General features: G+C 39.6%; 2 protein-coding genes across 2 annotated transcripts; one reads left to right on the forward strand and one right to left on the reverse strand.

Annotated features, from left to right (window-relative positions):
• The first annotated feature begins 204 nt into the window (after nt 1-204).
• UTS2 (urotensin 2) lies at nt 205-4273 on the forward strand. Its single transcript, XM_026051005.1, has 4 exons — nt 205-372; nt 2564-2674; nt 3378-3421; nt 4031-4273. Exons 1-4 carry the CDS (start codon nt 267-269, stop codon nt 4145-4147), a joined length of 378 nt encoding a protein of 125 aa, XP_025906790.1. The 5' UTR covers nt 205-266; the 3' UTR covers nt 4148-4273.
• PER3 (period circadian regulator 3) lies at nt 3519-25568 on the reverse strand. The gene is made up of 20 exons (XM_026051004.1): nt 25415-25568; nt 24734-24849; nt 23702-23903; nt 22691-22739; nt 21238-21380; nt 20784-20862; nt 20543-20649; nt 20123-20279; nt 19266-19371; nt 18696-18821; nt 17943-18069; nt 17251-17395; nt 15878-16005; nt 15208-15390; nt 14536-14787; nt 13334-14055; nt 12058-12232; nt 11333-11513; nt 10677-10827; nt 3519-3571 (listed from the first exon to the last, which is right to left on the reverse strand). The coding sequence occupies exons 1-20, from the start codon at nt 25530-25532 to the stop codon at nt 3554-3556; spliced, it is 3285 nt and encodes a 1094-aa protein (XP_025906789.1). The 5' UTR covers nt 25533-25568; the 3' UTR covers nt 3519-3553.
• Nucleotides 25569-27313: the final 1745 nt, after the last annotated feature.

Below are 27313 nucleotides of genomic sequence, written 5' to 3' on the forward strand. Positions count from 1 at the left end.
TCCATTTCGTACACCAAGCAATAAGACAGTAAATTTATTGTCTATGAACTGTTACCTTGAAAAATTACATCAATGCAAAGTGGTTTCCATTTAGAATCAATGGGCAATAAATTCATTGCATTTTTTTTTGAAAGGGGGGGGGGACATAATGATATTTATGAGGTCATGAGCGGCTATATAACGGGTGAAACTGGGAGCAGAGGCACCAGTCAGACACAAGTTCTGAGTTACAGGGTTGACAAAGACGAAATATATTCAACACAGCAATGATGCATAAGCTTGTATTCTGCTGTCTCATTATCATCAGCTTCTCCTGTCCTCTCTTATCTGCTCCCATCATCAACGCCAGTGAGATGTCCTATCAGCTCTCAGGTAAGCCTTCTGTTTTTATGGGTGTAAAGCTTAGCAGGGAATGGGGTAAGAAAGCATTCCCCATGCAAGGGGGTACAATGCTGAAAGAAAAAGCAGATATTGTTTCAGAAGGCACTTTTATCTATGTTCATCAGTTGTTGGAAGAGCAGAATCTGTATGGCTTCAGAGCACCAGCAGCACTAATGATCTTATTGGTTTGTGCTAGCATTATAGAACTGGGAGGCTGGGCACCCTAAATATTTCCTATTGCTGTTCTGAAACCCAGGATACAAGGTAGCTGAGCTTTGCGGCACTGCATATGCCTCTGAATAGCTGTCTTTGAGGCAGCATTAATATATATAAGACAGTTTAAGAAAACCTGTCTGTACAGTTTTCCCTCTTACTACACTTTAAAAGGACCTATATTTTACTTAAGTTATCATTAAAAAAGGAGAAACCTACAACAAAGATTAATACAATCCGACTTAGAGATCAAGAACAGGTCAGTCTACCTTATGCTGCAAAAATAGCTATGCACCGAGAATATTATTTGCTTGCAATAACACAGATTCCATTTAATCAGTGAAATAATAAATCTCTACTGCTCTCAAAGTTGGAAATGATACTTTACAGTCAAGACTGCAACCCCTCTGTGGAAATGCACAGGAATCCAGAGGGCTATTATCATTAGAAATTACACGTGGTGGACTAGTTTTGTGAAGTGAGTTTTGAAAGAACAGGCAAATCCAAAACTAAATTCTCTCAGAGAGCCAAAAGGGAAAAGGGTGTGAGATAACTTGCTTTGCTGGTAAGAGAGATATTGCACAGGCTTACTGGTATCAGTGGTCCCTAGTTTGCTTCTTAAATCCTGTGCTCACTAAGGCTGTGTCTTCTCAAAATTTCCACTACTTAACTTGCATTTACTGGCAGCCATGACTCATTACTGGTAATATCTATCACATTATAGGGCAAACAGTCTGTCTCTAACCATTTATATATAATGCATTTGTTTGAAGACATCCATCAGAGTTATTAAATCTTCCTTGCTAATAGAGTCCTTATGCTCAATACAACAAAAGTAGGACTCTTTTAATAAAGATTTTTTATTATTATTTTAAAGTTAAGTTGCCCAGTAACCCCGCCCCGYATTAAAAAGAAGACATATATAAAGACAGACACATGAWTTGTCTTCAGAGAGCACAGGGAAGTTGCATTATTTCTTACTCAGAGACTTACAGTGAAATTCCCATTGCAATCTACAACGGTCCTTTTGTTCAGCTGAGAAAGTAACATGAATTGAGGTCCAAGGTTTACAGGTGTCTTCAGAACAAGTTTCTGAAGTGTCATAAAATTATTTTTTCAATAGTATATTTTCTTGTGCAATTCCTCTCATGCAGTCTAATTCACYCTCACAAGTAAGGGCTGCTAAAACTCTGTAATATTAGTAGTATTATCTGAAATGTAGTAATATGTAGTATTATCTGAAAACATAACTACAAATTATCCTAATCTATGCAAACAGAATTTCATAATAGCTCCTTCTGTCCACTATTTGGAATGTCTGTCCACTATTTGGAATGTCTGCTATTTATTAGCAAAGATGTAATTTAGAGCTCAGATTATAAAGACTTTAGTTAGCTCGCACAGAACACCAATAAGGGCTTCTATTGGCAATGTGCCTTGAGAATATGGGCTGGCCACACAACGATAAATTACTCTCTCTATGCACATACAAATTAACTCCATCAGGTATTAGCAATCTGTCGTTTCAGACTAGAGTAATAATAGACCAGTACAGATATCCTTTGAATGAGAGAGACGGTAAAGATGCATTGGGAAGCACAGTAGTCAAAAATCTATTTTAAGATTTCCTGCACCTGTTTTTTTTCTCTGTTATATTGCATACTTGGAAATTACAGCAGATTAATACACCTTGACTACGAAGCTTAACAGAAAGGTCTACCAGATAAACAAGATCTGGGGAGACTAACATCAGGAAGACATCTTTATTCCAAGCTTTGGAAGGAAAAAAAAAATCAAAAGTTTTTTACTTTCATTAAATAATGATATGGTGACCAGTGATTTCATGATAGTCTTCAGCATATAGTGCAAACAGGCCTGATCAGAAAACATTTAAGATGAGGGAAAAAAAAAAAAATCTAAAGCAAAAGGCTCTTACCATATGCCTCTTTACATTATCTTCCATGCACAGCCAGTGAAGATTCCAGGTTGAATCCGGAGCGGGTGGGTAGCCCAGGGAGCGCTTCCCTGCTCCAGTTCCTGCCAGGGCTCCTGGGCACTCCAGCTGAAGACAACAAAGCAGGTGAGGCTTTACAGCAGCAACTTCATGCGATGCATGTCCAACAGCCACAGATGTATTGCCCCAACTCAGTATTTCACAAATATTGTCATATTTACGAAAATACAATACCATGTGCAGGAAAAACCCAGCTGTCGGTTAACTAGACCCCTTGGGAAATCTGCTGAGCAGCTGTTTGCAGCTCAGTATCAYCCAGAAAAGGTTCCGTGTTGGTTAACAGAACCTCTACATGCAAGAGACACATGCAGCTTGGAGCGGCTTCCTATGCCCGCACAAAAGCTCTTCACTGTCAAACAGAAATATCTTCCCACTTGAAATACGAAGCATCTTGGGACAAAAATCAAATGGGGTGACCAAACTTGTCTGCAATGGTACCTGTCTAACCAGTGGCGCCTCAAGCTACGAAGAGGAGACACTCATTAGACATTAGAAACTCAAGGGAAGCTGCACATCCCGGGGGGCGGGAGCCTGAAGCAGGACATCTTGGGGGGAAGTTTTACTGAGCAGCACCTGCTGTTAGATCACTTCTCCTTTAGACACAGCAGCCGTTTGGATAGGGCAGAGACCTAAAAGGAAGTAGCAGGCAATGCAAATATCATATAACCTATCTCTTAAAAAGTGCGTTTTTTTTTTTTACACATGCACGACTGGTGTAAGCTCAGAGTTTATTAATGACAAAACCTTGCATTATGTCTCCCTCTCCCAGGCCTTAGTCGCAGCAGCTACAGCCCAGGGGAAAGCAATAAAGAGGTAAGTAAAAGACCACCCCTGTAATTAAGAGCCAATGTTTTAAACTACACAGATGTGTTACCAGAACACAGATGTGTTACCAGAAGATCCACATACTTCATAAACAGTGCAGATTAAAGCATGTCATGGAGTTCAGGAAGTTGGAATCACCTAACAGTAAAGTAAGCAGTAAATCAGATCTAGAAAATCAGTAAGAACCATATATAATTAAAAAAATACATGTATTAATGCAAAATATTTCATTCTAAAAATCCCAAGTATTCTTTCCCCCCACAAAATACCCTCTAAACAAAGGCTGGTTTCCAGCTTCAGCAGGCTTCACCCAGTCTCTCTGCTGTTGGCCATGTTTCCTCATTAGAGCATGGGCTCCACACTATTATCAGATTTGTTACCGTTCACCATCAGGTAAATGCAGATGCATTGTTCTTCCTTGCTAGTCTGCTAAACGAAGTCCAGAGGCAGACGAGCTGGATGAGCTTTAGCACATCATCTGAACATTTGTGTGCCAGGGGAAGTCTCTCCTCCACAGACAGTATAGGGGACCCCATGACGAGCCAGGGGCCACATTCACCACCCAACAATAACCTGTCTCATGTTGCTTGACCTCAGACTCCCTTCGGAAGCCACCCTCGAATTGCTTTGCTGGGCCGCTTGTTGACCAAGGACAGGAAACAGTACAAGAAACGTGGGAATCTCTCCGAGTGCTTCTGGAAATACTGTGTGTAACCAGGAGAACAAACTCTTCCAGACTTTGGTTGCTTAATTTATACAGATGCCTGTAAACATGTATATAGATTTGCTTGATCTAAAATCAGAATGAAGAAACACAATGACAAATAACTTTACACTCCATGCTACTTGAAAATGAATAAATTCTTGATGTTTTGCAAATATTTTATGTGCAACTGGTATTTTCTTTGACAAAAAATTATAAATATGGAGTATGGAAACAACTCAGGCAGCAGAGGCAGGATTCCCATGGAGTGACACTTCCAAGAGCGATATCTCAAGCACATCCAGGTCCAGAGAGGACTTTCCTCTTTGCTCCCTGGTCACTCAATTTAAGTTAACGTACCAGAAAGGAAGGATACCGTCACATTCTCATATGATGCTGAGCCACTAAGAATTACAGTTTAATGGTGCCTCGTCTCCTGTCCCATCTCTAAGGCACCATGAAAACAATAAGCACATGCCAGGAATCAAGCAGCTGCTAGCACTGCCCCTGGAGAGGGATAGTTGCTTCTCTTGGCTTGGGTCACTCAAAGAAAGATTAACCAAGTATTTTTCTTTGGGCACTTTGATTAGTCCCCAGCTGCCTGAAACAGCAGGATTGCCTGTGYGCAAGACAAGCTTTATGCACTATCTGATTATCATCAAGAGATCCTAGGACTGTGTGACCAGTACTTGTGTGGCTGCACATAGAGACATGTGAGGGTGGTACCTGAATGCATGAGCACTACTAGGGTAAGCTTGCCCCTGCTTGAGCACTCAACAACCATGACATTTCATCTTCAACTCTCTGTGCCTGAGCCAGCTACAGTCTTAAGACTGAYGTGGAACAAGAAAACTGCTTTTCAGAGAACTTGGGCGCAAGGAATTTCAACGGCTCTTGCAAAAAGGCTCCTAATTGAACCCCYTTGTGCTCTTAGGAACCAGTATGCTTCCCGCAAACCCAGCCAGCTCCTGCCACGTCCTGCAATGAATATAGCTAAAGGTTCAGAAACTGTCTTTAGGAAACAGGAATCTGGATGACATGAACAAGTAGTTCAAGCTGTAGAGTCCTTCCTTGTTCAATATATGTTTGTGCACACCAATTAAGGTTCACAGAAAGCTTGAATTAAAACCATATCTAACAGTGACGCACAGATTCATCTCAACAACACGCATCATAAATCTGACTGTGCTACTCGAACAAAGACTACAGGCTTGTTCATGTCACATAAACTGTCAGACAGATAAAACCAGCTATAACGAAGAAAAATGTCCTTAAAAACGTGGAGCAGATGGATGTACTCTGCAGTCATTTGAAACCTTCTGAACATTTATCTTCTCCTTAAACAGTACAGCAAGTCAATGCCTGTCTAGAAATCCCTCCTTTCCTGCTACATCAGTCAACAAAAATAAGTGAAAAAAACCCAAAATACACCCCTCCAAACTTATCTAAATGAAGAGTCATCTAAAACAGATTAATTCCATAACAGGAAAGTGTAGAATTTATGAAGACTGGACAAATTGCTTTAATCCTATTTGGAAGTCAGATCGAGCAAGTACAAAGCAAGCACAAATAAAAAGGCAATGAATAAAATTGAAAGCATATTAGAAATAGTCAGAGGTTCTCTATCCATTTAAATAGGAGAATAAAGGAATGAAGAGGGACCTCAGGCAATAAGGATGCAGTCAAGAAAATGTGATCCACATCTAAACYCCTGCTGTAACAGAACATGCCAATTTTCACCTCTGAGATATTTCTCCTCTTCTATAAGCCAGAGACTGGAAGGSTGGACTGTCAAAGAAGGGCAAAGAACGGTTCCAAAGACAGGCGGAGAGGCCTGCAGGCCAGGCTGCTCATCATCTTCTAGGGCCAGGCCTTGAATTAAATCCGTGGCACAGGAAAGAACGGCACCGAGGCGGCTGTTCTCAATGCAGCCACTACCTCAACACCCGATTACAATCAGAAGCTTCAAGAAGTATTTTGCTAAAAGTCTACAATCACCAAAGAGCAAAAGTAAACACACACTTCAAACAGTTCTTCACACAGCGTATCTGGCTTTATTTATAAAAAAAAAAAACCCCAAAAAACAGAGTCTCCTTTAAAATACACATTTAAAATTTAAACTGTAAATTCAACTGCAGCTGAAAGTTATTTCAACAAAATAATCCTACCAACTGATATTAAAAAAACATTCAAATTGCAATTTGAAATTTAATTCAGCTGAAGAATAAGCTTAGCAACACACTTCTTACTCAGAGAATTTTTAAATCACATGCTGCTGATATCAAGTGGGGTCCTTCCTGTTCACAGCAATGCCATCAAAGCATCTGCACACCAACTCATTCCTTTTTAAAAACAAGCATACATTTATGAGTACAGAAGAACAAAAMGTTGCTAGTCAAACCCACCAAGAATTTCCAAGGTGCTGACATCCCCACAGCGGGTAATAACTGCACTATTACTGTCCTCGGGTATCCCTGGGTATTTTCCCTTCRATCACTACTTCTAGAACATTAGAAAAAGTGACTACCTAAGAAACTCTAAACCATTCACAACATTTTCATTACAGCAGGCAAAATGGAGCCCTATAAGCTAAACTGAAGTGTGCAAACCCAGCTCTAGTACTTAGTCTTTCAGATCAGAACTGGATCTCGCATAAAACTACTCTGATGAACGATGAACACTGGAAAATTAACATAAACTCCAGTGAAAATGATCAATTTCCAAATCTATGGAAACAAAGTTTGTAAGAAGTCTAGAAGGTTTGATAAGGCATACGATTGCAAGACATGGTGGTTTCAGTAGGACGAGGCGCTGCCTGGGAAGCAGGTTTTTGTCCTAAATCTGGGTTTGCATTCAGGAATGCGTGCCCTCTTGGGCATGTATTTCAGTTTCATAATCCCGGAGAGCATTATTTCACCTCTTSATTCCTCTCGCATTCCTCTGCCACACGATTACTGCTGCAAGCCACATCTAGCGCAGCCCCAGACAAGGAATCGTGCACCTGAGATTTAGCCAGGATCTCTGAATTTAAACTCCTAGAAGAGTGACTCGACATTACATGTAGTSACAGGGCATAATGCTCCCAGCACTATACACATGGCCTAGCTGATTATGTTGATTACTATGATTATGTTTCTATGGACATCAGAGAGATCAGAGACTTGAACAACTGTAGCAAAGAGATCAGGATACAGTGACTAAATATTCCTGATTTCTGTTCATTTGGTATGAATTGCGGGTATGCATCTGTGCAAGTCCATTAGGCATCCACCTCGTTTCATACAACACGGATAACAATTCCTAGCCATCTTTCTGACATATTTACAAGTCTACAAATGAAAAGTACAATTCAAGCATTAGGTACTTACCATTTGGAAGCAAATCTAATTCTTTGATAAACAGGATGACACGTATGACTGCTGAGACATTGTAAACCATGTCATTTTCTCCCCGCTCCAGAAACATCCATTGGAAAGCATACAATAAGAGAGCTGGTTTTTAAACTTCCTTTCCAGCTTATACTTCTAAACTATTTGGAAGGCAACCGCTACCCTAGTTTGGAATGTCCAAATTAAAGTCTTTCATGAAATCTCAAGATGTATTAAAGCAGTCCCTTTAAGTGCATCTAAATACAATGGATTCAATTGCATCAACTTAAGTTGACAGAAAGATGGTTAAGAAGTTTCCTACTTAAGGAAAGAAAACACATACATAAGCATCTTACGTGTTTTAGAGCAAAACCTCTAAGCAATTTTATGTCAAAGCTTGTCTCCAATGTCTCTGTAATATGTGACTTCTCAAGAAAGCAGAAGAAATTAAGTTCAATCTATTTTTTTTAGCATCAATACTATGCAATGGAAAACAAAATGGAGAAATTAACATTTAAGCTCAAATGCATTTGCAAACCAATTACCTCAATTTCAAAAACCGTTCCTGAGAGGCATACTTTTAAAGGCAAAAGCTATGAAACAATTAGGTATGAATATACTTAATACAAAACATAAGAAATAACTTCTCAGTTGAGTTTATTTTTTTGATGGGCACAAGTTGAAAAAAGGCATTTTGCTGCAAAATAACTTGGTCAATTTTCAGTTGCTCATAAATCAGCCTACTGCACTTTAGAAGCAGTTACTGACATTTTGAGAGCTTCAGAGTAGTCAGATGTTCAGCTTGGACCTTCGAACGCTGAAGAAATAATAACAATGAAGAGCATTCCGTGGTATAGGGATTCAATACTACAAAGCACATTTATCTTCCTGGAGCATAAATGTACTCTGCTCTGTTAGGGCTACATCAACGTAGGTTCTTATAGTGCATCTTTTCATACTCTTACCTGACAGGTTAAGAAAAAAGCCTTTTGATCACTCAGYGATGAGAAAAATAGAGAGTTACAACACACCCCATTCTGTGTCAAGTTTTTGAGGTCAGGAAAAGAAATAACCTCCCAGTCAGTGTCTTCAAAATAATGTTGAGTGTGCGGTGTTAACGAAGACAGTTTCACATTCATACTCATGTTTGGGAAAAGACATTTGGATAGATCCACTGCTCCTATGTAGCGAAGCCAGAGGAAAAGAGAGTGGAAATGATACCAGGTAGTTTTACTGACACAGGTGCTGATGTCTTCAGCTTTGCAAGAGCRGAGGTGATTTTTCCTTTTTGTCCATATGGTCATCAGCCATTGCAGCCTCATGACTCTTTTCCCTCATGTCACATGTAACACAGCMCTTTAAAAAGGAACAAGAACATAACCAGTTAAATTCTCCTTTTACGAGCGTAAGGGTAATGTAAAATATTATCTCTTTAAATCTCACAACTGTCTGCAATCACTTTAAGGACAGAGATTCTGCAGGTATCTTTTTTTCAGAGGCAGATACTTGCACCTCCAACTCAGCTTATTCCAGAAATGAGTCCTTTAGTTACTTAGTTTTGAAATGAAAAGGTRCATTATTTCCTTTAATATGAAAGATTATGTTTCAGTTTTACAAGCACGATCCTCTTAAGGCTTTATAAATAAAAACTTGTTTTGCAGTCTGAACATCAACAATGTTGAACAAAAAGACAGCACTAAAAATTTGAAAGTCTTGACTGTTTTTTTCTTTTTCTTTGGCAATGGCTTAATAGGAAAAAATAAAAGAGCTATTAAAAGTCCTGCATTTCTTTCTGCTTTCTGCTTTCCTGTTGTATTTCACATGACACGTTAATGATTTCTAATTGCAAAGAGGAGTCACAAAATGACAACCCAGAATGGAAACGTCGCCTAGTGTATTTGTTCTCACTATTCTGTAGAAAGTTATTTATGGGTCAAGAATAGTATCCTGACCCTAGATGACAAATATAACTATTTGTATACTCATTTTCATCCTTCTTATATAACACGATGCAWATATTGCAACTTCTCTGAAGAGCAAGGGAAACTATTTTTGAATCCAACACATGGTGCTAAGTACACTAGGACACACGTGATTTTTATCAACAAGATATTAAGAAAGTGAAAAACAGTTTTCTTGTTGCAGTGCCAAGAACATAGATCTCTAGCATTTTTTCTGCCCTAAGAAGAAATACAACAGCTTTGAATGTCACATTTCAAAAATTGAGCATGCAGAGCATGTTGTGCTGTAATAAACATTAGATTTTTCTACTACATAACTGGATGAAAACATTCCACTTTTTTTTTTTTTTTTTTTTCACATTTCAAAAATTGAGCATGCAGAGCATGTTGTGCTGTAATAAACATTAGATTTTTCTACTACATAACTGGATGAAAACATTCCACTTTTTTTTTTTTTTTAAATATCTCTGTAATGAGTCATTACGGATCACAAGGCCTCTACAGAGCTAATTGCACCTTAATCCTTTCTTTTCCATGGCATCTGTGCACTTTAATACTTTATTCAAATGCTCAAAATATAAGATAAGCACCCTAAGTGTYTGTGGGAAGCACACACACTAATACACACACTAATACAAATCAGAAATATTTTAGTTGATTGCCCAAGAAGCATTTCTGATAAAGATAATAATCATGCATAAGACTCTAAAATTGTTACTAGTAAAAGCCTGTTACATGTTTCTTCATCTCTGTCTGAAATTCCTCTGTGATTATGAGTATCTTTCGATGCACTAAACACTCCTGCTCTCATCTTCACTAACTTTCCACACTGTGGCTTATTATTCAATTGTCTCAGAAGTCACCCTTACAAAAAAAGGGCAAGATACATAACACCAACAGGTAACACGCTGTTGTATACAGACAGTGAGAGCTCTGTCTAGACACATTCTCATTCAACAGTGTGACTGATAGAACTTTACTCCGAGCGACTCCCACACAGGACTTGCATATTTTACAAATACAGTGCAAACAGCTGTATTTTGGGATTCCTTATCTGGCCAGGATCCCCAAGCTCAYTTCATTATTATATTCACTTAAGAGTAATCATCTGTGATCCCAGCTCTAGAAAAATACATTGTTTAGAAATAACACTGCCTCCGGCATAAATAAGCCAAGGCATAAATACGCTAATTCCTTTCATGAYTCCTTACTTGGGTGTTGATTTGTTGTGGGACAGTCTGGGTCCGGATCCATGAATGCACCTCGGCCAGTTCTTTCTTTTGTCCCTCAGTAAACCAAGGCTGCTGCTTTTGCATGACTATCAACTTCTCCAGGTCCTCCTTTAAAACTTCCTCTTTAATTCTGCAAACAGACACTTGTGAATGCAGCTGCACTAGGTGTAGCAAGGCACCCATAGATTCACRCTGGGAGAAGCCCTTCACTTGTCTCCAAGCTTGGAGCCCAGGCAGCATTAGTCGTTAAAAAGCAGCTACAGTTTGTCACATCTTATTTGCTTTATAAGGCTTCTTTCAACATTTTTCTGACAACTACTGACCCTTACTTTTTTCATGAATCTCATTAAAACAAATCCTCTAAGCAAGCGATGATCTTTGAAGCTGACTGAAATATTTATGTATGACACACCACTTTGTCCATCTTACCTGACATAATCTATGGTATCTTATTTTGGGGGGATTCTGGAAAAATATAAAAATGATTTTGCCATTACATAAACATCCTTAATCCCAGTCATAAATTGTGAGCAGGCATCCTACTTCAAATCAGGAGGTAGTAAGAAGTCTCCTATAGTTTCTTGCCTATGCTTAGACTCCAATTTCCATGTTAGAATCAGTTTATGTTTTCTTACCTGTTAGGCATTTGATAGGTCATCAGAAACTGCTCAGGTGTGTGATCCACCATCACCCATGCTGAATCACATCTAGATTTACGAGGAGTTCCTTTTTCTTCTGCTTCCTGATTTTTCTTCTCSTTGGAAGCTTCAGAAGAATCATGACTGACACAGTACTTGCTGCTTTTCCCACTACCTGCTGGGAATGACCATGAAAAATGCAATCAGATGCCTAAAAAAACTTAAAAGTCCAGCRCAACTAATAAAATTAACAATGTGCTCATGTCAGCTAGGTCTATAATATGAACACAAATGATTGCTCTGGTAAGCAATTACCACAATTTGAGAATTTAAAGGCTCAGTGTAATCTATGAAGTAACTCAAGATCTCCCAAGTACTGTTTGCTCTTCTTCAAACATCTCTGCTACTGTTCCAGGAGGCTCTGCTCTAGGTAGGCTTAACCTCCCTCAAATAAGATGAAAGGTGGTACCTAATGCAGATAATGAAGTGTTAATGAGCAAAATGAAAAAGGGTGAGTTACAGGTTAAAAGAGTGCTTTACTAAATTCCTAAGTACATTCACTGAAGCACACTGGCTTCAAATACTGAAAGCTCATGAAAGATAAAAGACTACAGAGCCTCTTACTGGGATTTCCTGTTCCTATTTACAGTATTCAATATTAACCACCAACACAAGCCAGCTAGCATCAAAGCAGCAAACATCCCAATCTCAAACTTCCTTACCTGCACCACAACCAGAAGCCTCATTGGAACCACAGCCTAAAGAACTAGATACAGCTGATATACTGCCCGATGCTGCTGAACCAGTACCAGACTGGGAGTCTTCATGCATTAAGAGGTCAGTGAATTCACTAGGACAGAGGCTACCACTATTACCACTAGTTTCTGGATCACTGTCCTGGAAACAGAGTCAAAACAAACACATCCATGGAAGTTATTTTTACATTGAAAAAGGAAGTTAATGCATTCAGTGAATTTGTCCTATGCCAACTAAGTTTTCAGATCAATGAAATGGATCATTTTCAGTTCAATGGCTTTGGAATTTATAGCTCTGAAAATAAATGGCCATCTAGAATAAAGAATAACGCTCTCCATGCGTGTAGCCAATCCTGCTCTGGACTCCTTTCACTGCTCTCTTCCCCACTGTGTTTCTTTCAAAATACTGTATTTTCGTATTAAGTCAAGACTGTCTGCTGATAAAAGAGCAAGAGTCAGCTTCCTTCATAGTCTGTTGGATGGCATGAGACAGCCACACTCATCCAGCACTGGTGCACTACAGGGAAAATGGAATAATCATCCCCGCTTTACTAGGCGAAGCTCACTGCTTCAGCTGGTATAGGTACACCACTCCCCCTCAGGACCCTACCCTGCAGTTTCAGCTGATCCAGCCTTTCCAGCTCAATCTGGGTTCAGGAGCCAACATTTTTTTCCTTGCCTGCAGAGATCAGATTCCTGCCTCTGAGTTTACCGCGGAAGTTGGAGAGGCCTTTTCTATGCCCATGTATGGAAACCGACCCACACGGATCCCTGTTCTTCGTTCATTAGCTGTATCCCTGGGAGACAGAGGGAGTAATTAGAGAAAAAAAAAGAAAAAAGAAAAAAAAAACTTCCCTTGGCTTTGGTTCTCCACAGAGACTGTGGGGCTGGGTGAAAAAGGACACCCAAACTGCAGCCCTAATYAAGTTCAACATGCAAAAAAGCCCATCTGATATCAAAATGCTGAGTTTGCTAGACCAAAAGATTTCACGTTTGAGGCATTTACTATGTGCCAACATTGTACTGCCACAAGATCCCCTGGGGTCAAATATAAGCAGCTTCATCTCTTGTGCTATTTGTATCCTGCAGCTGACAGAGCATAGCCACTGGAAAAAGAAGCTAGCAAACAAAATACAACCTGCAAAACCCTCTAGTGATCCTGAAACACAGATCGTATTACTGCTTTTAACAACCAAACGTGGAAATTGGGGTTCCTCTTCTACACCAAAAACCTGTTACTTACGCATTTTGCCTCCACGTGTGCTTTAGCACAGTTTCTAACGGGAAGCTCCATAGGTCTTGGCAGCTCTTCTTGAAGCAAGTTCAGCTGAAGTGGGGAGCTGCTCCGTGAGCTACTGAACAGTGCGGCCTCATCACCGTGGTCCTCTTGCTTTCTTTCAGTGGACAAGGCAGGAGAGGCTGGAAAGGGCTGATGTCCAGAGCTCAGAGCTAATGCTGAAGAATTACAGGGAGGGGGAGCTGCAGGTTGTGTAGTGCATGAGTATGAAGAGGAGGGATAAATATATTGAGGGGTAGGAAGAAAGCCAAACTGAGGCATCTGAGGAATGGGGAARCTATGAAAAAATATATCCATAAACATGCCTATGTTTGGGGCAGAAAACGTTGGGAATGACTGTGCTTSACAACATAGTTGGGATGATGACATGGGCTCAGGTTTTAGGGAGTTGAGGGAAAGTTCTCCTGCAGGAGAGGCTGGAAAACTGACCAACGTATCAGAATAGACTGGAAATCCCATTGGAGGAAATGCATTTGTATTGGAATAGGACACTTCCCTGGGAGAGAACGGCTCTTTCTGAATTGTTCTCTTCTCACATGGAAGACTATTTCTGTTTTTATTAGAAGAATGGGTATCTGAGGACTGTCTCCGAGGTTTCTGTCGCTTGAATTTTCCATGTTTGCCTCTTTTCCAGCTAGCTGAGCTCATCTGCTTTGAAGAGCAATCTCCTAAAATGAAAAAGTAGATACATTCATTGATATGACAGATGTATGGAAAAAAGCAAAAGGGAGAGGGAGAGATTTATAGATAATTGAGAGAGAATAGCTATTTCAGAGAGTGGACTTTCTGCTGGATAATTCTTCTCCACAGTGATGTCTTTGCTGACATGTCCATGTTATTTTCCTTCATATAATCAGTTTCTAATTGACCATTTTGGCTTATCCTGMACAGATCTTTTACATTCCTTAAAACGGAGGCTTTAAACTACTTGAGACTTGCAGAATTTACTGCAGTAATCAAGTGCTGTGTGTGTTGACTTCAGGATGCCAACATTCAAGATGGAGCAGGCCCTTCTGGTGAGAAATGCTGTAGTCAAGTCTTGGCAGCTCTAGGAAAGCCTTCAGTCTGCAGCCATAGGAAGATACTCRCTACATTACACAAAGGAGACTTCCACGTTCAGCAATTTATTTCGCAAAACTGCTGCCTACCTTGACCACAGGAATGTCCATTGTTACTTCTGCTCCCCTGTTGGAGATAAGTCCTAAATGGAGAGAGCAAGATCTTCTGGCGGAACTTGTCAACGTAGTCCTGCTCCTCCTTCTGAGTGTGGGCAGACAATGTCTCTTTGGTTAAACCAACTGACTTTAATTCCTCCGGAACCGTAACRAGACTCTGAGCGTTCACAGGAGGCAGCTCGGTGTGTTCACTTCCAACGGCAGCATCCTCCATTGCAGTCACTTCTTTAGAGAGACAAAAAAAGAAATTATTCAATTATTCCTGCTTTGTTCTTTCCCTGTTACAGAAAGCCATCCTGTCTGAGCTACTGAGCAGAAGCAGCTACGCCCTCTCCACTCAAATACAGTTGCATCAGCATCAACTGAACAAATTACTTTGTATAGTCAGGAAAAAATCATACATAACTTTAAGTTATGGAAGCACTTCTTTCTTCACACTTTTCTTAGCCCAACAGCAGTTACATAATCACATTTTTGTCCTTCTTCTACATTAAAATGAAGAAACAGTTGAATTATACTTTGGAGTTTATATTCATGAGAGCATATATGAAGTTGAGAAAGCCTTCACACTGTATTTCAGTCTGGAAACATCTTTAAATGTAAACATCAATGTGTTCCACTTAATGTTTTGCAAGTGAAGAGTACCTGATTCCGGGGGAGGCACATGCACTATCGTGCTGCTGTAACTGCACTGGCTGGTGATGGACACCACACTTGGAGCCTTGTCAGGCAGAGCCAGGTCTACCAGAGGGGCTYGCACCATGCTTATGGCTGGCTGCTCTTTCGGAGTCTTTTCCAGCTCAGCAGATATTGGAGTCTGGGAACTAACTGATGAAAGAATAGCAGTATCTACTGTTAAGTGACAAGATTTCTACARAAGATTTCATTCAAAGCACTACAGATACTTCTAAATTCATCATGACTGCCTGGTCTAGAAACAATCACTCCTACACAGTCCATTAAAGAAAAAAGTTTTGTAGACAAATGAGTAAAATTTCCATATGATGGTAACGTTAACACACACTTTATAATCATGACATAAAACAAGTGAGCAACAGAAAGTTCATTTGGCAATAACAAACAAGAGTTGTTTTAATGCAAACTAAATTCAAAGAGTTGAGTCACATGTGAGTTTATGTTTAATTGTAAGACCTGGGCAAAGGAAGCAGACAGCACTTGTAATCAAAATATTTCTGCTGTTAGTGTGGCTCAGTGATTAAAAAAGAGACTGAAAGCTTGGAACATATGGCATATAAAAAAAAATGCTGGGCTAACAAAATGTTTCCATTATGATTGTTAATAAACTTCATCTTACCTTCCAATCCCTTGATTTCATTCTGGTTTTGGTGGGCTCGCTTGTTACCTTCTGAAGATGATGATAATGATGTATTTGTAGATATACATTTCCTTTTCAAAGCTGGAATACTGCAGCTCTCTAGATATCTGAAATATAAGGATACCGCAAGCAGCTCTCCCTGCTGTGCGTTTTTTTCAGTTTGGAGAGAAAGACATTTAAAAAATCCAAAATGAAAATCCAGATACTGTTATATAGTATTTTAAATTTGCTATAGAAGGTCTGGACATGCAGCTGCTTCCAAGAAATATTTCAAATAAAACCAATTTAAATAAAATCAATTACATAAAAAAAAACCCCACAAAACAGGCATTGTATACAAGGTTAAAATCCCAACATTCTATAAATTGTATCAACTTTCTGTTTTATTCAGATGTTCACGAACCACATGTCAGGGAGACATAAAGTATTATGCCAATCATAATTCTCTTAAACTGGTCAACAGTGAAGTGACCAGTAGACAAATTCAGTAGTTACAAACAGCATCTTGGGCCCCAAATACTTCGCTGCTACATAATTAAGTAATCAAGTAACCAAGCTGCCATGGCTCCTTATTGGATACTTAGCTTCAGGGCTAAATAGATTAAGATATTTTAAAGCTTCTTGGCTTCTTACCTCAAACACACAGTTGTTGGGAACAACCCTTTTTTTTTGTTATTGATACAATTACATTTTCTGTTTGAAAGGCATACATACCTCAAATTGAACAGGAGAAAAACACAGTGAAAACACTCTTTAGTTCTTCCAAAATATTAGGGCTACTGAGGGCGTCTGCCCAAGACCAAAATTAGAATTTAGCTGCAGTCTCTTTCCACAAAAGGAAAGCACAAAATTCAGGCACCATATAGTTTTATATGTTTCACTGCAGTAGCAAAAGCTTCTGTTACCTAACAAAGCAAATTAAGTTTCTGAATTTGGATTCGGCCTTGATTTTTAACAACTTTTTTTTCCTTTACACTTCTAAATAACCAGTAGTATAATGCATTTTATTTGAATGCAGTTAAGTATTGTATTATCAAGTATTTTTCAATCATTACACACCTTTGAGGATGGTGTTTAAGTTTGCATATAGTCATAAAAAACTTTTGATCAGAAAATACAATACTAACATTTTCATTAATGTAATAAGATTTTTTTGGTCGTATTCAATTTTCTTGAGAAATGTGAAGAGAATCCTATTACTATCCATTATACAGGCAACATTCTAAACACTTCCAAATTTATCTCACAACTCAAAACCCAGACAGGTTAGATGGATGCAAATTGTTTAGAAAGCTACCTTCTTCTAATTAGTCTCAATCTTATCACTACAATCACTTCATAGTTTATATTACCTGATGATACTATCAACACAATTGATCTGCTGATACAAGGGAACATGTGGATTCTTCTTTGAACCATCGTAAAATGCATTATCTGGCTCTTCAGTGCTATCAGTTCTCAACGCCTGGAGAAAACAGGAAGCAGTGTGCCTTTTTCCTGGGGAAAAAAAAAAAAAGAAATTAGCCCTGATTTCTCTGGAGTTTGGGGAAGCATCTATTTTCTCTTTATATATTTGTGACAGGCACGGACCAGAAATTATCTGCATTAGCACATTATTAAGTACATAATAACTCAATCACTACTTCAGTGGTAAGTGAGCAATGTTTTTCAATCTATGGGCTATGGCTATTTTTGAGACCAATGTTCGCAAAAGCAAATAAAGGAAGCTTCCACAATAGACTTAAATTGACTAGAACAAATGTTTTAAATATGTTATTTTCTTTTTTTTTTCTTTAAGTGTATTGACTTACAGAAAAAAAAAGGCAGATGACTTTCTCCATACCTAAGTGAATGGTTAAAAGTTATTGGAGCTGCTGCATTCATTTATCTTATTTATTATTTTTGCCAGTAAGAATTGCCACTTGCCAATCCTAAGTCTTAGCTAAGAGCTGAACAGCTTCAGTGTAACAGCAAGTGGCTAAAGTCATGGCTGCCAATCTACAGGAGTTTGCATAACTTCAGGATTATCATCACACTAACTCACCTCCTAGTGTTTCTGAATTTGTAGCCTGCTCACTTCCATTCTGTGGCTTGCTCCATGATGCAATATACAGCTGTTGTCCCAAACTCTTTATTCGGTTGACATCTGCACATACCTGTTGCAATGTCATCTTGAAATATACAAAAATGTGAAGTCAGAATAAACAAAAGGATRTCCTAAGACACCATTAAGACTTGGGTTACTGTATTCTCCAAACTGAAAGGGAATAGACTGGTAGTCTAGGCCTGGTATCTAGTGGTATCTGTAACTTTAATGAATGCAATTATCACAATCAATTTAATTAATTATGCTAAAGCTCAGTCTCAACATTTTAATGTTTCTATACCACTGCAGGCCTTAAGAGATGATATAAGCTGATGACTCACCCAAGAGCTTCACAAGGGAAGTGGGTAACTGCAATGCCTGCTTTAAGACAGGATTGTTTCCACTGTCTCCATTAAGATTCTACAATGCATCTCTAGTCTCCTTTTTAAATCAACAGAGAAGACCAAAAAAAACCTGACCAAAAAGATGCTATGCATCCTCAACATCGATCAATCACTCTTTTTAATTGTATGGGGCTTCCACTTTTTTCCCTCCAAGTCTTGTCACTCTTTAAGAGTGTTGATATCTGAGCAATTTACCTTTGTGCACCACTGTAATAATTATTTCCTTGTTTTAGTCAGGAAAATATAACATACACACATGCACTATATTTTTTCTATGATGCAGGCAATGCCATGGTTACAGACTTACTGGTTCTTGCATCTCCTCTGCACAGTTCCCAGTGGAGTCACTTGAAGATGTCATGCTGACATAGTGTTCATAAGAGCCATTGCTACCAAGGCTTCCATAACCACTAGAAACATTGCTATGAACTGGCTGTAAAAAGGGGAAAAATAAAAATTAATTCTTTTAGAGATTACAAAGAAGGGAAACAGAGTGACATACTTGGAAGACAGACAGTTTTAAAGAAATGAAAAATAAATTAGTGAGAASTTGGTATTATTTTGGGTTTTATCATTCTAGGGAAACATTCTCTGCCACACTGAAAGCTGCTTTGGGATGTCAATTTATCCTTCAACATAAAGACTTGGAAAATATGTCCAGGTCATTTTTCCAATCAGGTGCGCTAGCCAGAATCTTACTTTTAATGATGGCACACAAGTCCATATCCAGTCATAACAGAAGATAATTATCCTTCAACTCTCCAATAATTTTTCTTCAGACTTTGTACAAGAGATTTGTTAGCTACTAGTTTGCTATCAAGCCTCACTCTTTCTTAGCCTCTCACTCAGAAGGCAAATAAGTATTTGGAAATTTTACCTGGAGGAGAAGCTTGTAAATTTGTCCTTGCAATTCTTGTATCTCTTTCTCAACGATGCYCATTTCTTTACTTCTCTCAGCAAAAACATCTTCGTTCAAAGGGCTTCTACAGAAAGTCAAAAAAAATTCATTATTATTTATAATTTGATGAAGAAAAAGTGGCTATAAACAGAGTTAGAACAGTTAGAAAAAGATAAGTCTTCCTCTTTAAAATATGCATTGATATTTTAATAAAAAGAATAAATTAGGAATGCTACTAGCAGAAGTGACTGAGCTCCCATTTCTTAATAATGCTCTCTTGAAGATAAGGACTTAGGAAACAGCTACTACTACCTTCCTCAAAAGGAAATGGAATCAAGCTATTTGATTCCATTTATGAGCCACAGCAAAGCCACAAAACAAATTGTTTGATCTTCAATTATGTTCTCCACTGGGATTTGATTCTATGAATCAACATGAAGGGAAGACATCTGTTCCGCAGCCAAGAGTGCTGGGGTTGCGGGACCGTGATGCAAGAGCAGTGCTTCATGTGAAGCCTCAGAATTGAGGGAAGCCACTAGACCAGCACAGTGGCCTCAGAAAGTTCAAAAAACATMTACTCCCCTGTCTCCTTCACTTGAAAGGCAAATTAAAACCCCAGAAAATCTTGAATGAAAGACCTTTTTTCCAAATCAAGATACATCCCAGAGGACATTTCCTATAAGAGACACCAGCTTAGACAGACGTATCAGGCAGCTATATTTCCATATCTCTTGGGAACTGAAGAGGAACAACTCTGTATTTTAGTTCAGACATTTGCTCAAACATTTACAATGTGTGTACACATATGCTTTAAAAAAAAAAAAAAGTTGACTTACGCTCGGACTTTGTGTCGGCCAATGATGAACACTACTTTCCTACTCCACGGATTCACGAAACTAGACCAGCTGGTATCCAGCATGACATAATCTCCATTTTGTGTACAAAATCTAATGGGTGAATGTTCAAAAGGAGGCTGGCCAGCAAACTTCAGGACTGAACAAACACACAAACAAAAAAACCCAAAGAACAACAGGAAAAAAAAAGGAGACAAGGTTTAATTAACATTGTGACACAGTAGTCGAAACAAAAGTGTTAATGAGTGGGGCTCTTCAAAACATTGATTTACAATTTGCTTTGATCCCAAACTCATTGTTTTAGTTTATTTTTGTCCAGGCTGTAGATCGGTCATATGCCACACAATATGGTAACAGAAAAATGCTGAAAAGAGAAGTTTGTGGTACGTTATCGGTACTTACTTTTCTGGTGAACAGCAATCATCAAAGGACGATCTTCTGGGTGCAGATACATCAGTATGGATGTTCCAATTAAATCCTGAGGCAAGTAACCCAACAGAGGCACTGCTCTGAAAAACAAGTACATTATCATTGATTAAATTAACTAGTGCAAATTGCTTAGTTCATTTGCTTTACTTGTGTCTCCAGTGGCAGCATCACAGAACTTTTTACTACCTCTCCATACACAAAACCTAATTCTTACCTGTCATCTATCTCCAGAAAAACACATCCTGGGTTGTGAGTGGTGGTGAAGATTCTTTTTTCCAAAGGAATTCGAGGAGCTAGTCAATAAAAAAATTATTAAAACACAAAATATGCATCGTTAAGATAGAAAATCCAGCTGTTACTTTTGCTCATGATACTATAGTAGGGACTCCTGAGCATCTGAATTTTTCACTGCTTTCTGACTAGTAACACGAAGGAACTTTACAAGCTACCAGGTGATACCGATTTTTCCCAATTACTGCCTCCCCCACTTCCCAGAACAAACTGTGGGAAGCAGCCAAATACTGGGATCCAGGAAAGGAGGCTCATCTATACTACATACATGTGTGTGCACACAAGCAAACCAGAAAGCTCTTGCCAGAGCCACTAACCTTCCTATWCTGGGCATTATCTCTTATTGGCTTGTTTCTTACTGGGCATTCCTGACTTGCCTTCATATCCAGAGTGAATTTTCTCAGCCAAAGCTAAACAGCAGGACTCTGCATCCATGTGGGCAGAAGTGCATACATGGACCAAGTACGGGGTGATTCGGAAGGGATAACAATGTGCTTCTTGTTCTTGATCTTTACCAGGCCTGAGGAAGAGTAAAAACGATTAACGCACCAGTGTCGAGACTCCAATGCCAAAAGCCCAGTGCAGAGAAGATATGCTAAGAAATTATGCAAAACACACAGAATTGGATGATCAGAGAGAACCTTCTGACGTCCTAAGTAAATCCCTTGCAATTGCTGGGCAACATACCACTGTAGACTGATCTCATCCTCCTTAACACCCAACAGGTGTTTTGCCTCCAACATTCATATAGAAAGGCTGTTCTAAAATGCCATTACTCTAGTAGTTAAAAAAAARTCTTCTATTTCTCAAAGGTATTCATAAGAACAACTTACTTGATCTACTACTGTTCTTAAACTAAATATTTTTCTGTCTGCTGTTTACTCTGTACCATATCCAGGCAAGACCTCTGCCTCTCTGGCTTTGTTTCACTGACCTAAATAATCAAAATTTTTCTACCCTTAGTTCAGAAATAGCTGTCATTCTTTGATTTTCCAGTTCCCATACAGGTTTGTCTTCCCACATGGATGGGCACTAATGGTACACAGCACTCTGGATGAGATGTTAACCAGGGCTTTGTAAATCACCGCATCAAAGTTGCCCTGTTTCTACTGCAAGCACTTCTTCAGCTGGCATAGCCTGGGACTTCAGTATCTTACTCAAATCAGGCAGATTTGAGATAATGTTCTGAACATTATCATATTCTTGAGCTATTTCCTATTCCATACTTGGTTTAGTAAAGTGTTTCTAAAGAGAGGTTAGCATCATAGCAACTACTTTTCACAGTTCTTTGCTCTGGGAAAAAAAAAGTGAAAAGAATTCTGAGATACTAAAAAGAGGATAAACCACACACACAAACTCTAGGTAGGTCCAGTATGTGCTTTAGAAAAAAAAAAAAACAAAATCATGAAGCCCACATAATCAAAGGGATCTGTCAAAGGAAGGAGAGATATTGTGTGAAAATCTGAAGAAATGGAAACATTCTCCCTCCACTCTCAAGTTTTAAGAGGAGGCACAGTAATTTTGATGGGATGATTCCTCCCCTGCTCTTTGGTACTGAAGGGAGCTCAGAAGTTCAGAAGAAACACGTATGAACACTTTTCCTTTTGTTCTCAGGCAAGTTTAACCACCAATGCTGGGAAGGCACACGCCTTCTGTAAAAGGAGAGATCCTATCTTCTATTGGGTGCCCTTATTAAACATAGTAAGTCAATTTTATAATGGGGTTTCCTGAGCTTATACTGGCCATTCCTAACAACGCAACACCGCTTCTGCCCAATCCTGTTCCCTGTGCCCAGCCCTCAGAAGCGTAAGACTCTAGTAGTGTACTTGCCTGATCCTGCAGAAAAAGGATTTCACCTGGGCATATTCGTAAGGAGAAGCTAATAAGAAGAATATACATTGAAATTATCAGTTAATAACCTTTAGAAAAATCATGCCTACAAGAAACGTTTTAAAAATAACTATTTTAAACTCTATATTCTCCAGGATTTCTGAGCAAGGCTGAAGTGTCGCTATAGGGTTAATATTGGCTATTGAACTAGCTGTTCAACAGTCTACTCCTTCTAATATTTCTCTCTCTTCCCCTGCCCACTTACTCTTGGGGAAATGACTGGCTTGTAACTAAATTCAGAGGAAGCATGATATTGAAAATGCCCAGTGCATCACCACTGAACAGGAAAGGCTAAAATTTTTTGGTTTATGAGCCATACCAAAAAACTATATACAGTCAAAAGCTGAGTAATAATTCACAGTAAGAGGGTAACAGCAGGGGTGCTGTTGCTGTGCTGGGTAGGACCTGCTCCCGAAGTTCTGGCACGGCTGGCACATTAGCACCAGCAGCTCTGATGGCTCACAACGTTCTGTAGTGGCAAATTGTGACCTTCTAGCCCTGATGCTGTACCAGTACCACTGCCAGGGGCACAAAGAACAGAGCTTTGGAATGGGAGCTAAACTGAAATTGCTTCCAAGTAACACATGGCTCAAAAGCCACCACTTATTCACATCCAACACAGCGATAGAACTGATTTTTTTTTTTCAGATAGACCTAAAAAGTCAGTATCATCAGCATTTTTACTGAAGACTCATATTTATATAGCCTATCCTTTAAGGTCAATTTTCTGCTTCTATAAAAATGAAGCATCTGCCTTTTCTACCCTTGGTAACAGCTAAGCTACCAGGAGACTCTAGGCATAGTACCTCAAGTTTTCAACTTAAAAAAAAAAAAGGAACAAGTATGATCTATACTGCTAGCATATGCATTTTAAATGAATGACCACACTATCACTGCATCTGTAAAGACAGAAAGACACTTAAAGCAATCAGGATCATTGCCAAGTCCCACCTGTTTGATTTTCCATGTTCCAAAGCGGCAAGTGGGACTGATCCGTGTGTGTGTAGAACACACTAACATCCTGAGGGACAAGCAGTTCTACAAACCGGGACGAATCCAGCATTTTCTTCTTACAGTTTAGAATGGATGCTGCCTGGTCAGAAATGTGCACGATTCGGCCAGAAAGTAAGGAAAACACAGCCACAAAGGTGTCCTGGAAAACAAACATTGTTAAAGGCAAATCTCTCCCAAAACATAGCAGCCATACTGAAAAGATAAAAGAAAGAAACTACAGTTCAGAAATGTTCTTAAGTCTGCACCCTATTAAAACTGTCTGTGAAAACGGGCAATTAAAATCTCCAGTGCTGCAGCATGGACAATCATGACCTACAAACACTACAAAGACCACAAAATCACGTATCAAACTGAAGCAGAAGCCAAAGACGCATGCCCCTTTCAGACCACCTGCTTATAACTCCACAGAGATTTCTCTCCAAGTTTCAGAAGTAATCACAATTCTACAGGCAAAAACATTATGGGAACTTCTCAGATATATTTGCAGGATTTCTGATTTAGTGTCTGGCACTGCTTAACCTTAACGCGCTACCTAAATGCTCTTTTTTCCAAAGAGAGCCAGAAAGCATAATGCATACTGCAATAAATAAATAAATAAGATCCAGGATTGCAAATAGAAACTAAGGACAAGACCCTTGCACCTAGACTTGAAAAGCTTTGAAAACATGCTGCTAAGCTGGTCTCAGGAGATTACGATGCTGCAGAAGGACTCTAGGATTCTGACAGAGGTAATGGTTACTTTTGATCAAAGAAAAAAAAATGTAGTTATTCCTTCACTTACTCCTGTTGGGTATCCTGACCCAGCATATATAAGCCATGCCCCTGATCCACCTTTATTAATAGAAAGACCTGTCTGTTTACAGCTTAATGGTCTTCAAAAATTTAACAACACTATTTCCACAAAGAGATGCAAAGCAATTAAATACAGAGGAGACAGCAAGTAGTGAATTCCTTGACTGAATTTCTTACAGTGTTTTTCGGAGTGTGTTCAGATGCAACTGCCACCAGCTCGTCTATGCTGTATGTGATCACATGTGTCTGAAACATTCTTCGGTCATTCACAGATTGGAAAAAATCACTGTTTGCTAATAAATAAATAAAAAAAAAAAGAGAGAGAAAAGCAAAACACACACAATAAAGTCAGCACAGAGACTGTGCTGAAAATAGTCCTTACAGATTTCATACTTTTATCATCCTTTTGGTGATGTCCAAGGTGAGATTGGGAAGGTCTGCATAGTGAAAAAGGAAAACGAAATACCGATTATACCCCTGGAGTGATCTACTAATGTCACAGGAAATGAGCAGAAGGAAGTGGAAAGGACAGAATGTGATGACAAAAGAACAATTAAGCTACTTCATAGTCTGTATGGAAAACAGTAGCATAAGATACAGACTATCCAACAAGTTTTGAATTTGTGACAGTGATGCATTTCTTTCAACATACACAAGAAGTTGCTAGTGAACACCTACTAGGGACTGTACTCTGAAGAAAAGAAATAAAAGAAGAGAAGCAGAAACTTCCGCAAAAACTCATTTTTTGCGGGATAACTTCAATGTTTCACTTTAATGCTATTTGTTTCCAGACATGTCTATTCAAGACTGTACATGTCTGTAGAGTTTCTATATCTCCAAACTTTTTTCTTCACATACCTTGGACCTGCTGGACACACTGCAAGGCATAGTTGAGGGCATTTATAGTACTGGACTTGCTGGAACTCCTTCTTCCTTCAGGCAAAAATCTTTTCATTTCTTGGATCATCATCATCATTGTATCTCTGTGAGACTGGCTTCCATTCAGCTGTTTGCTGTTCAAAACCAAAGAGGTTAAACTTTACTGGGGACTTGTGGTAAAGGAATTATTTTTTTCATCTGTTATTAAAACTACTTACGGAACTAACCCTTTATGGGCTTGATCTTCAGTTCACAAAATCTCTGGAAAATCCCAATGCTTGCTTAATATATTTTGCCTGCTATAGTTTTTTCTTGCACCTTTCTCACTTCTGTGCCATTTAATCTCTTTTCCCCTACTTTCTTCCTTTTCAACTCCAGCATATTACTGAATGGGAAACACACGTGATAACCAATGTGTTGCTGAGATGCAGTGAAATTTAAAACTAGTAAAACACTGTTGAACCGGAACCTGTTGATCCCGGTTTATGAATGAATGAATAAATAAAATTCTAAGGTTCACCTCAGCAATACTTGCAACTAAAAGTAAACTGATTTTTGATCCAGACCTTACTGATATTAAAACCACACAGAAATGATGATTTTCATGTACATAAATCCTTCAGGCTTGGAGGTTGGCATTTGATGAAAAGCACTTCATGGGAATGCGAAGTTCTCAAAATACTGCTGATGCACAGATTTCATCCCTCCCATGATTTAAGAGTTTTCATTATATCTGTAACAAAGACCTTTGCCAACAGCTACAATACCAATTAATGCTAATTATTCAGCAAGATTTCCCGTTCTATTTTGCTTATCCCTCTGGCTAAAACCTAACTAGCAAATATCCCAAAATGCTTATTGATTCCAGTAGTATATATGAGACAGCTATTTTACTTTCTGTCCATTCACCACTCTTTAGTATCAGGTTATCACATAACAGTTTGAGATACAACATAAAAAATTGCACATGTGAGTTTGACATCACATAAGTGACACTTTTTGAATTATTTATTTTTTAAGCGTTGCACTGAATTTTTGATTATTCTGGGGTAGTATTAAAGTTATTTCTGCTGTCCTGCCATTAAATACAGTCTATAGATTAAGCATGCTTAGAAGCTGCCAGAGCGTCACTGACGCATCTGCCTTGGACAATCTAAGACCAGGCAGCTTACAAGGAAGTGTGCAGTAATCTGCACCTGAGACCATGGCAGATACCACAGTCTGGGACTCAGGTAAGCTCTGAGGTCTCCTGAAAGCGCGAGGAGCCCTTTGGAGAGCAGGTCCCACACGTCCCTGTGGAACAGGGGTTGAGTTACCTGTCATCTCGGCTTTGCCTCCTCAAACGCCCAGCTGAGCTGCCCTTGGGCTCCAGGCTGAAGTCAGTTCCGCTGCATTTTGGTCCACTGAAGGGCTTCCTCCCAGAGTTTGTTCCCACAGGCGCCCGGCAGCAGGTCTCTGTGTCCTCCCGATGCCCGTCCTCCTGCTCTCCCACCTCGGCAGGGCCCAGGGCCTCCTCCTGCTCCTTCCCCGCTGCGAGCACGGAGCRGCTGCCCCGCAGCTCGTGCAGGTTCATCTCCGGGCAGCGAAACTTGGCAGAACGAGGGACATGGGACGCGGCGGCCCGGCTCAGCAACAGGTCCAGGCCCTCGGACTCCTGCGCGGGGGCAGGATCGCAGGAGTCGTCTGGAGGGAGAACAAACACCTGCCACGTGCAGAACGCGCACGGAGAACCTAGCTGACAGGCACGCTCGCTCTCGCCTCGTGGAAACGCTTTTTATTTCGGGGTGCTCCGCGTTCCCAGCGCCGGCCGCTCCCTCTCCCCGTCGGGCTGACTCGAGCGCCCCGTCCCGCGGCAGAGGCGGCCGCGAGGCGCCGGCC

The sequence above is a fragment of the Nothoprocta perdicaria genome, unplaced genomic scaffold (genome assembly GCF_003342845.1).
Source record: "Nothoprocta perdicaria isolate Ctin4 unplaced genomic scaffold, notPer1 scaffold_72, whole genome shotgun sequence".
NCBI lineage: Eukaryota > Metazoa > Chordata > Aves > Tinamiformes > Tinamidae > Nothoprocta > Nothoprocta perdicaria.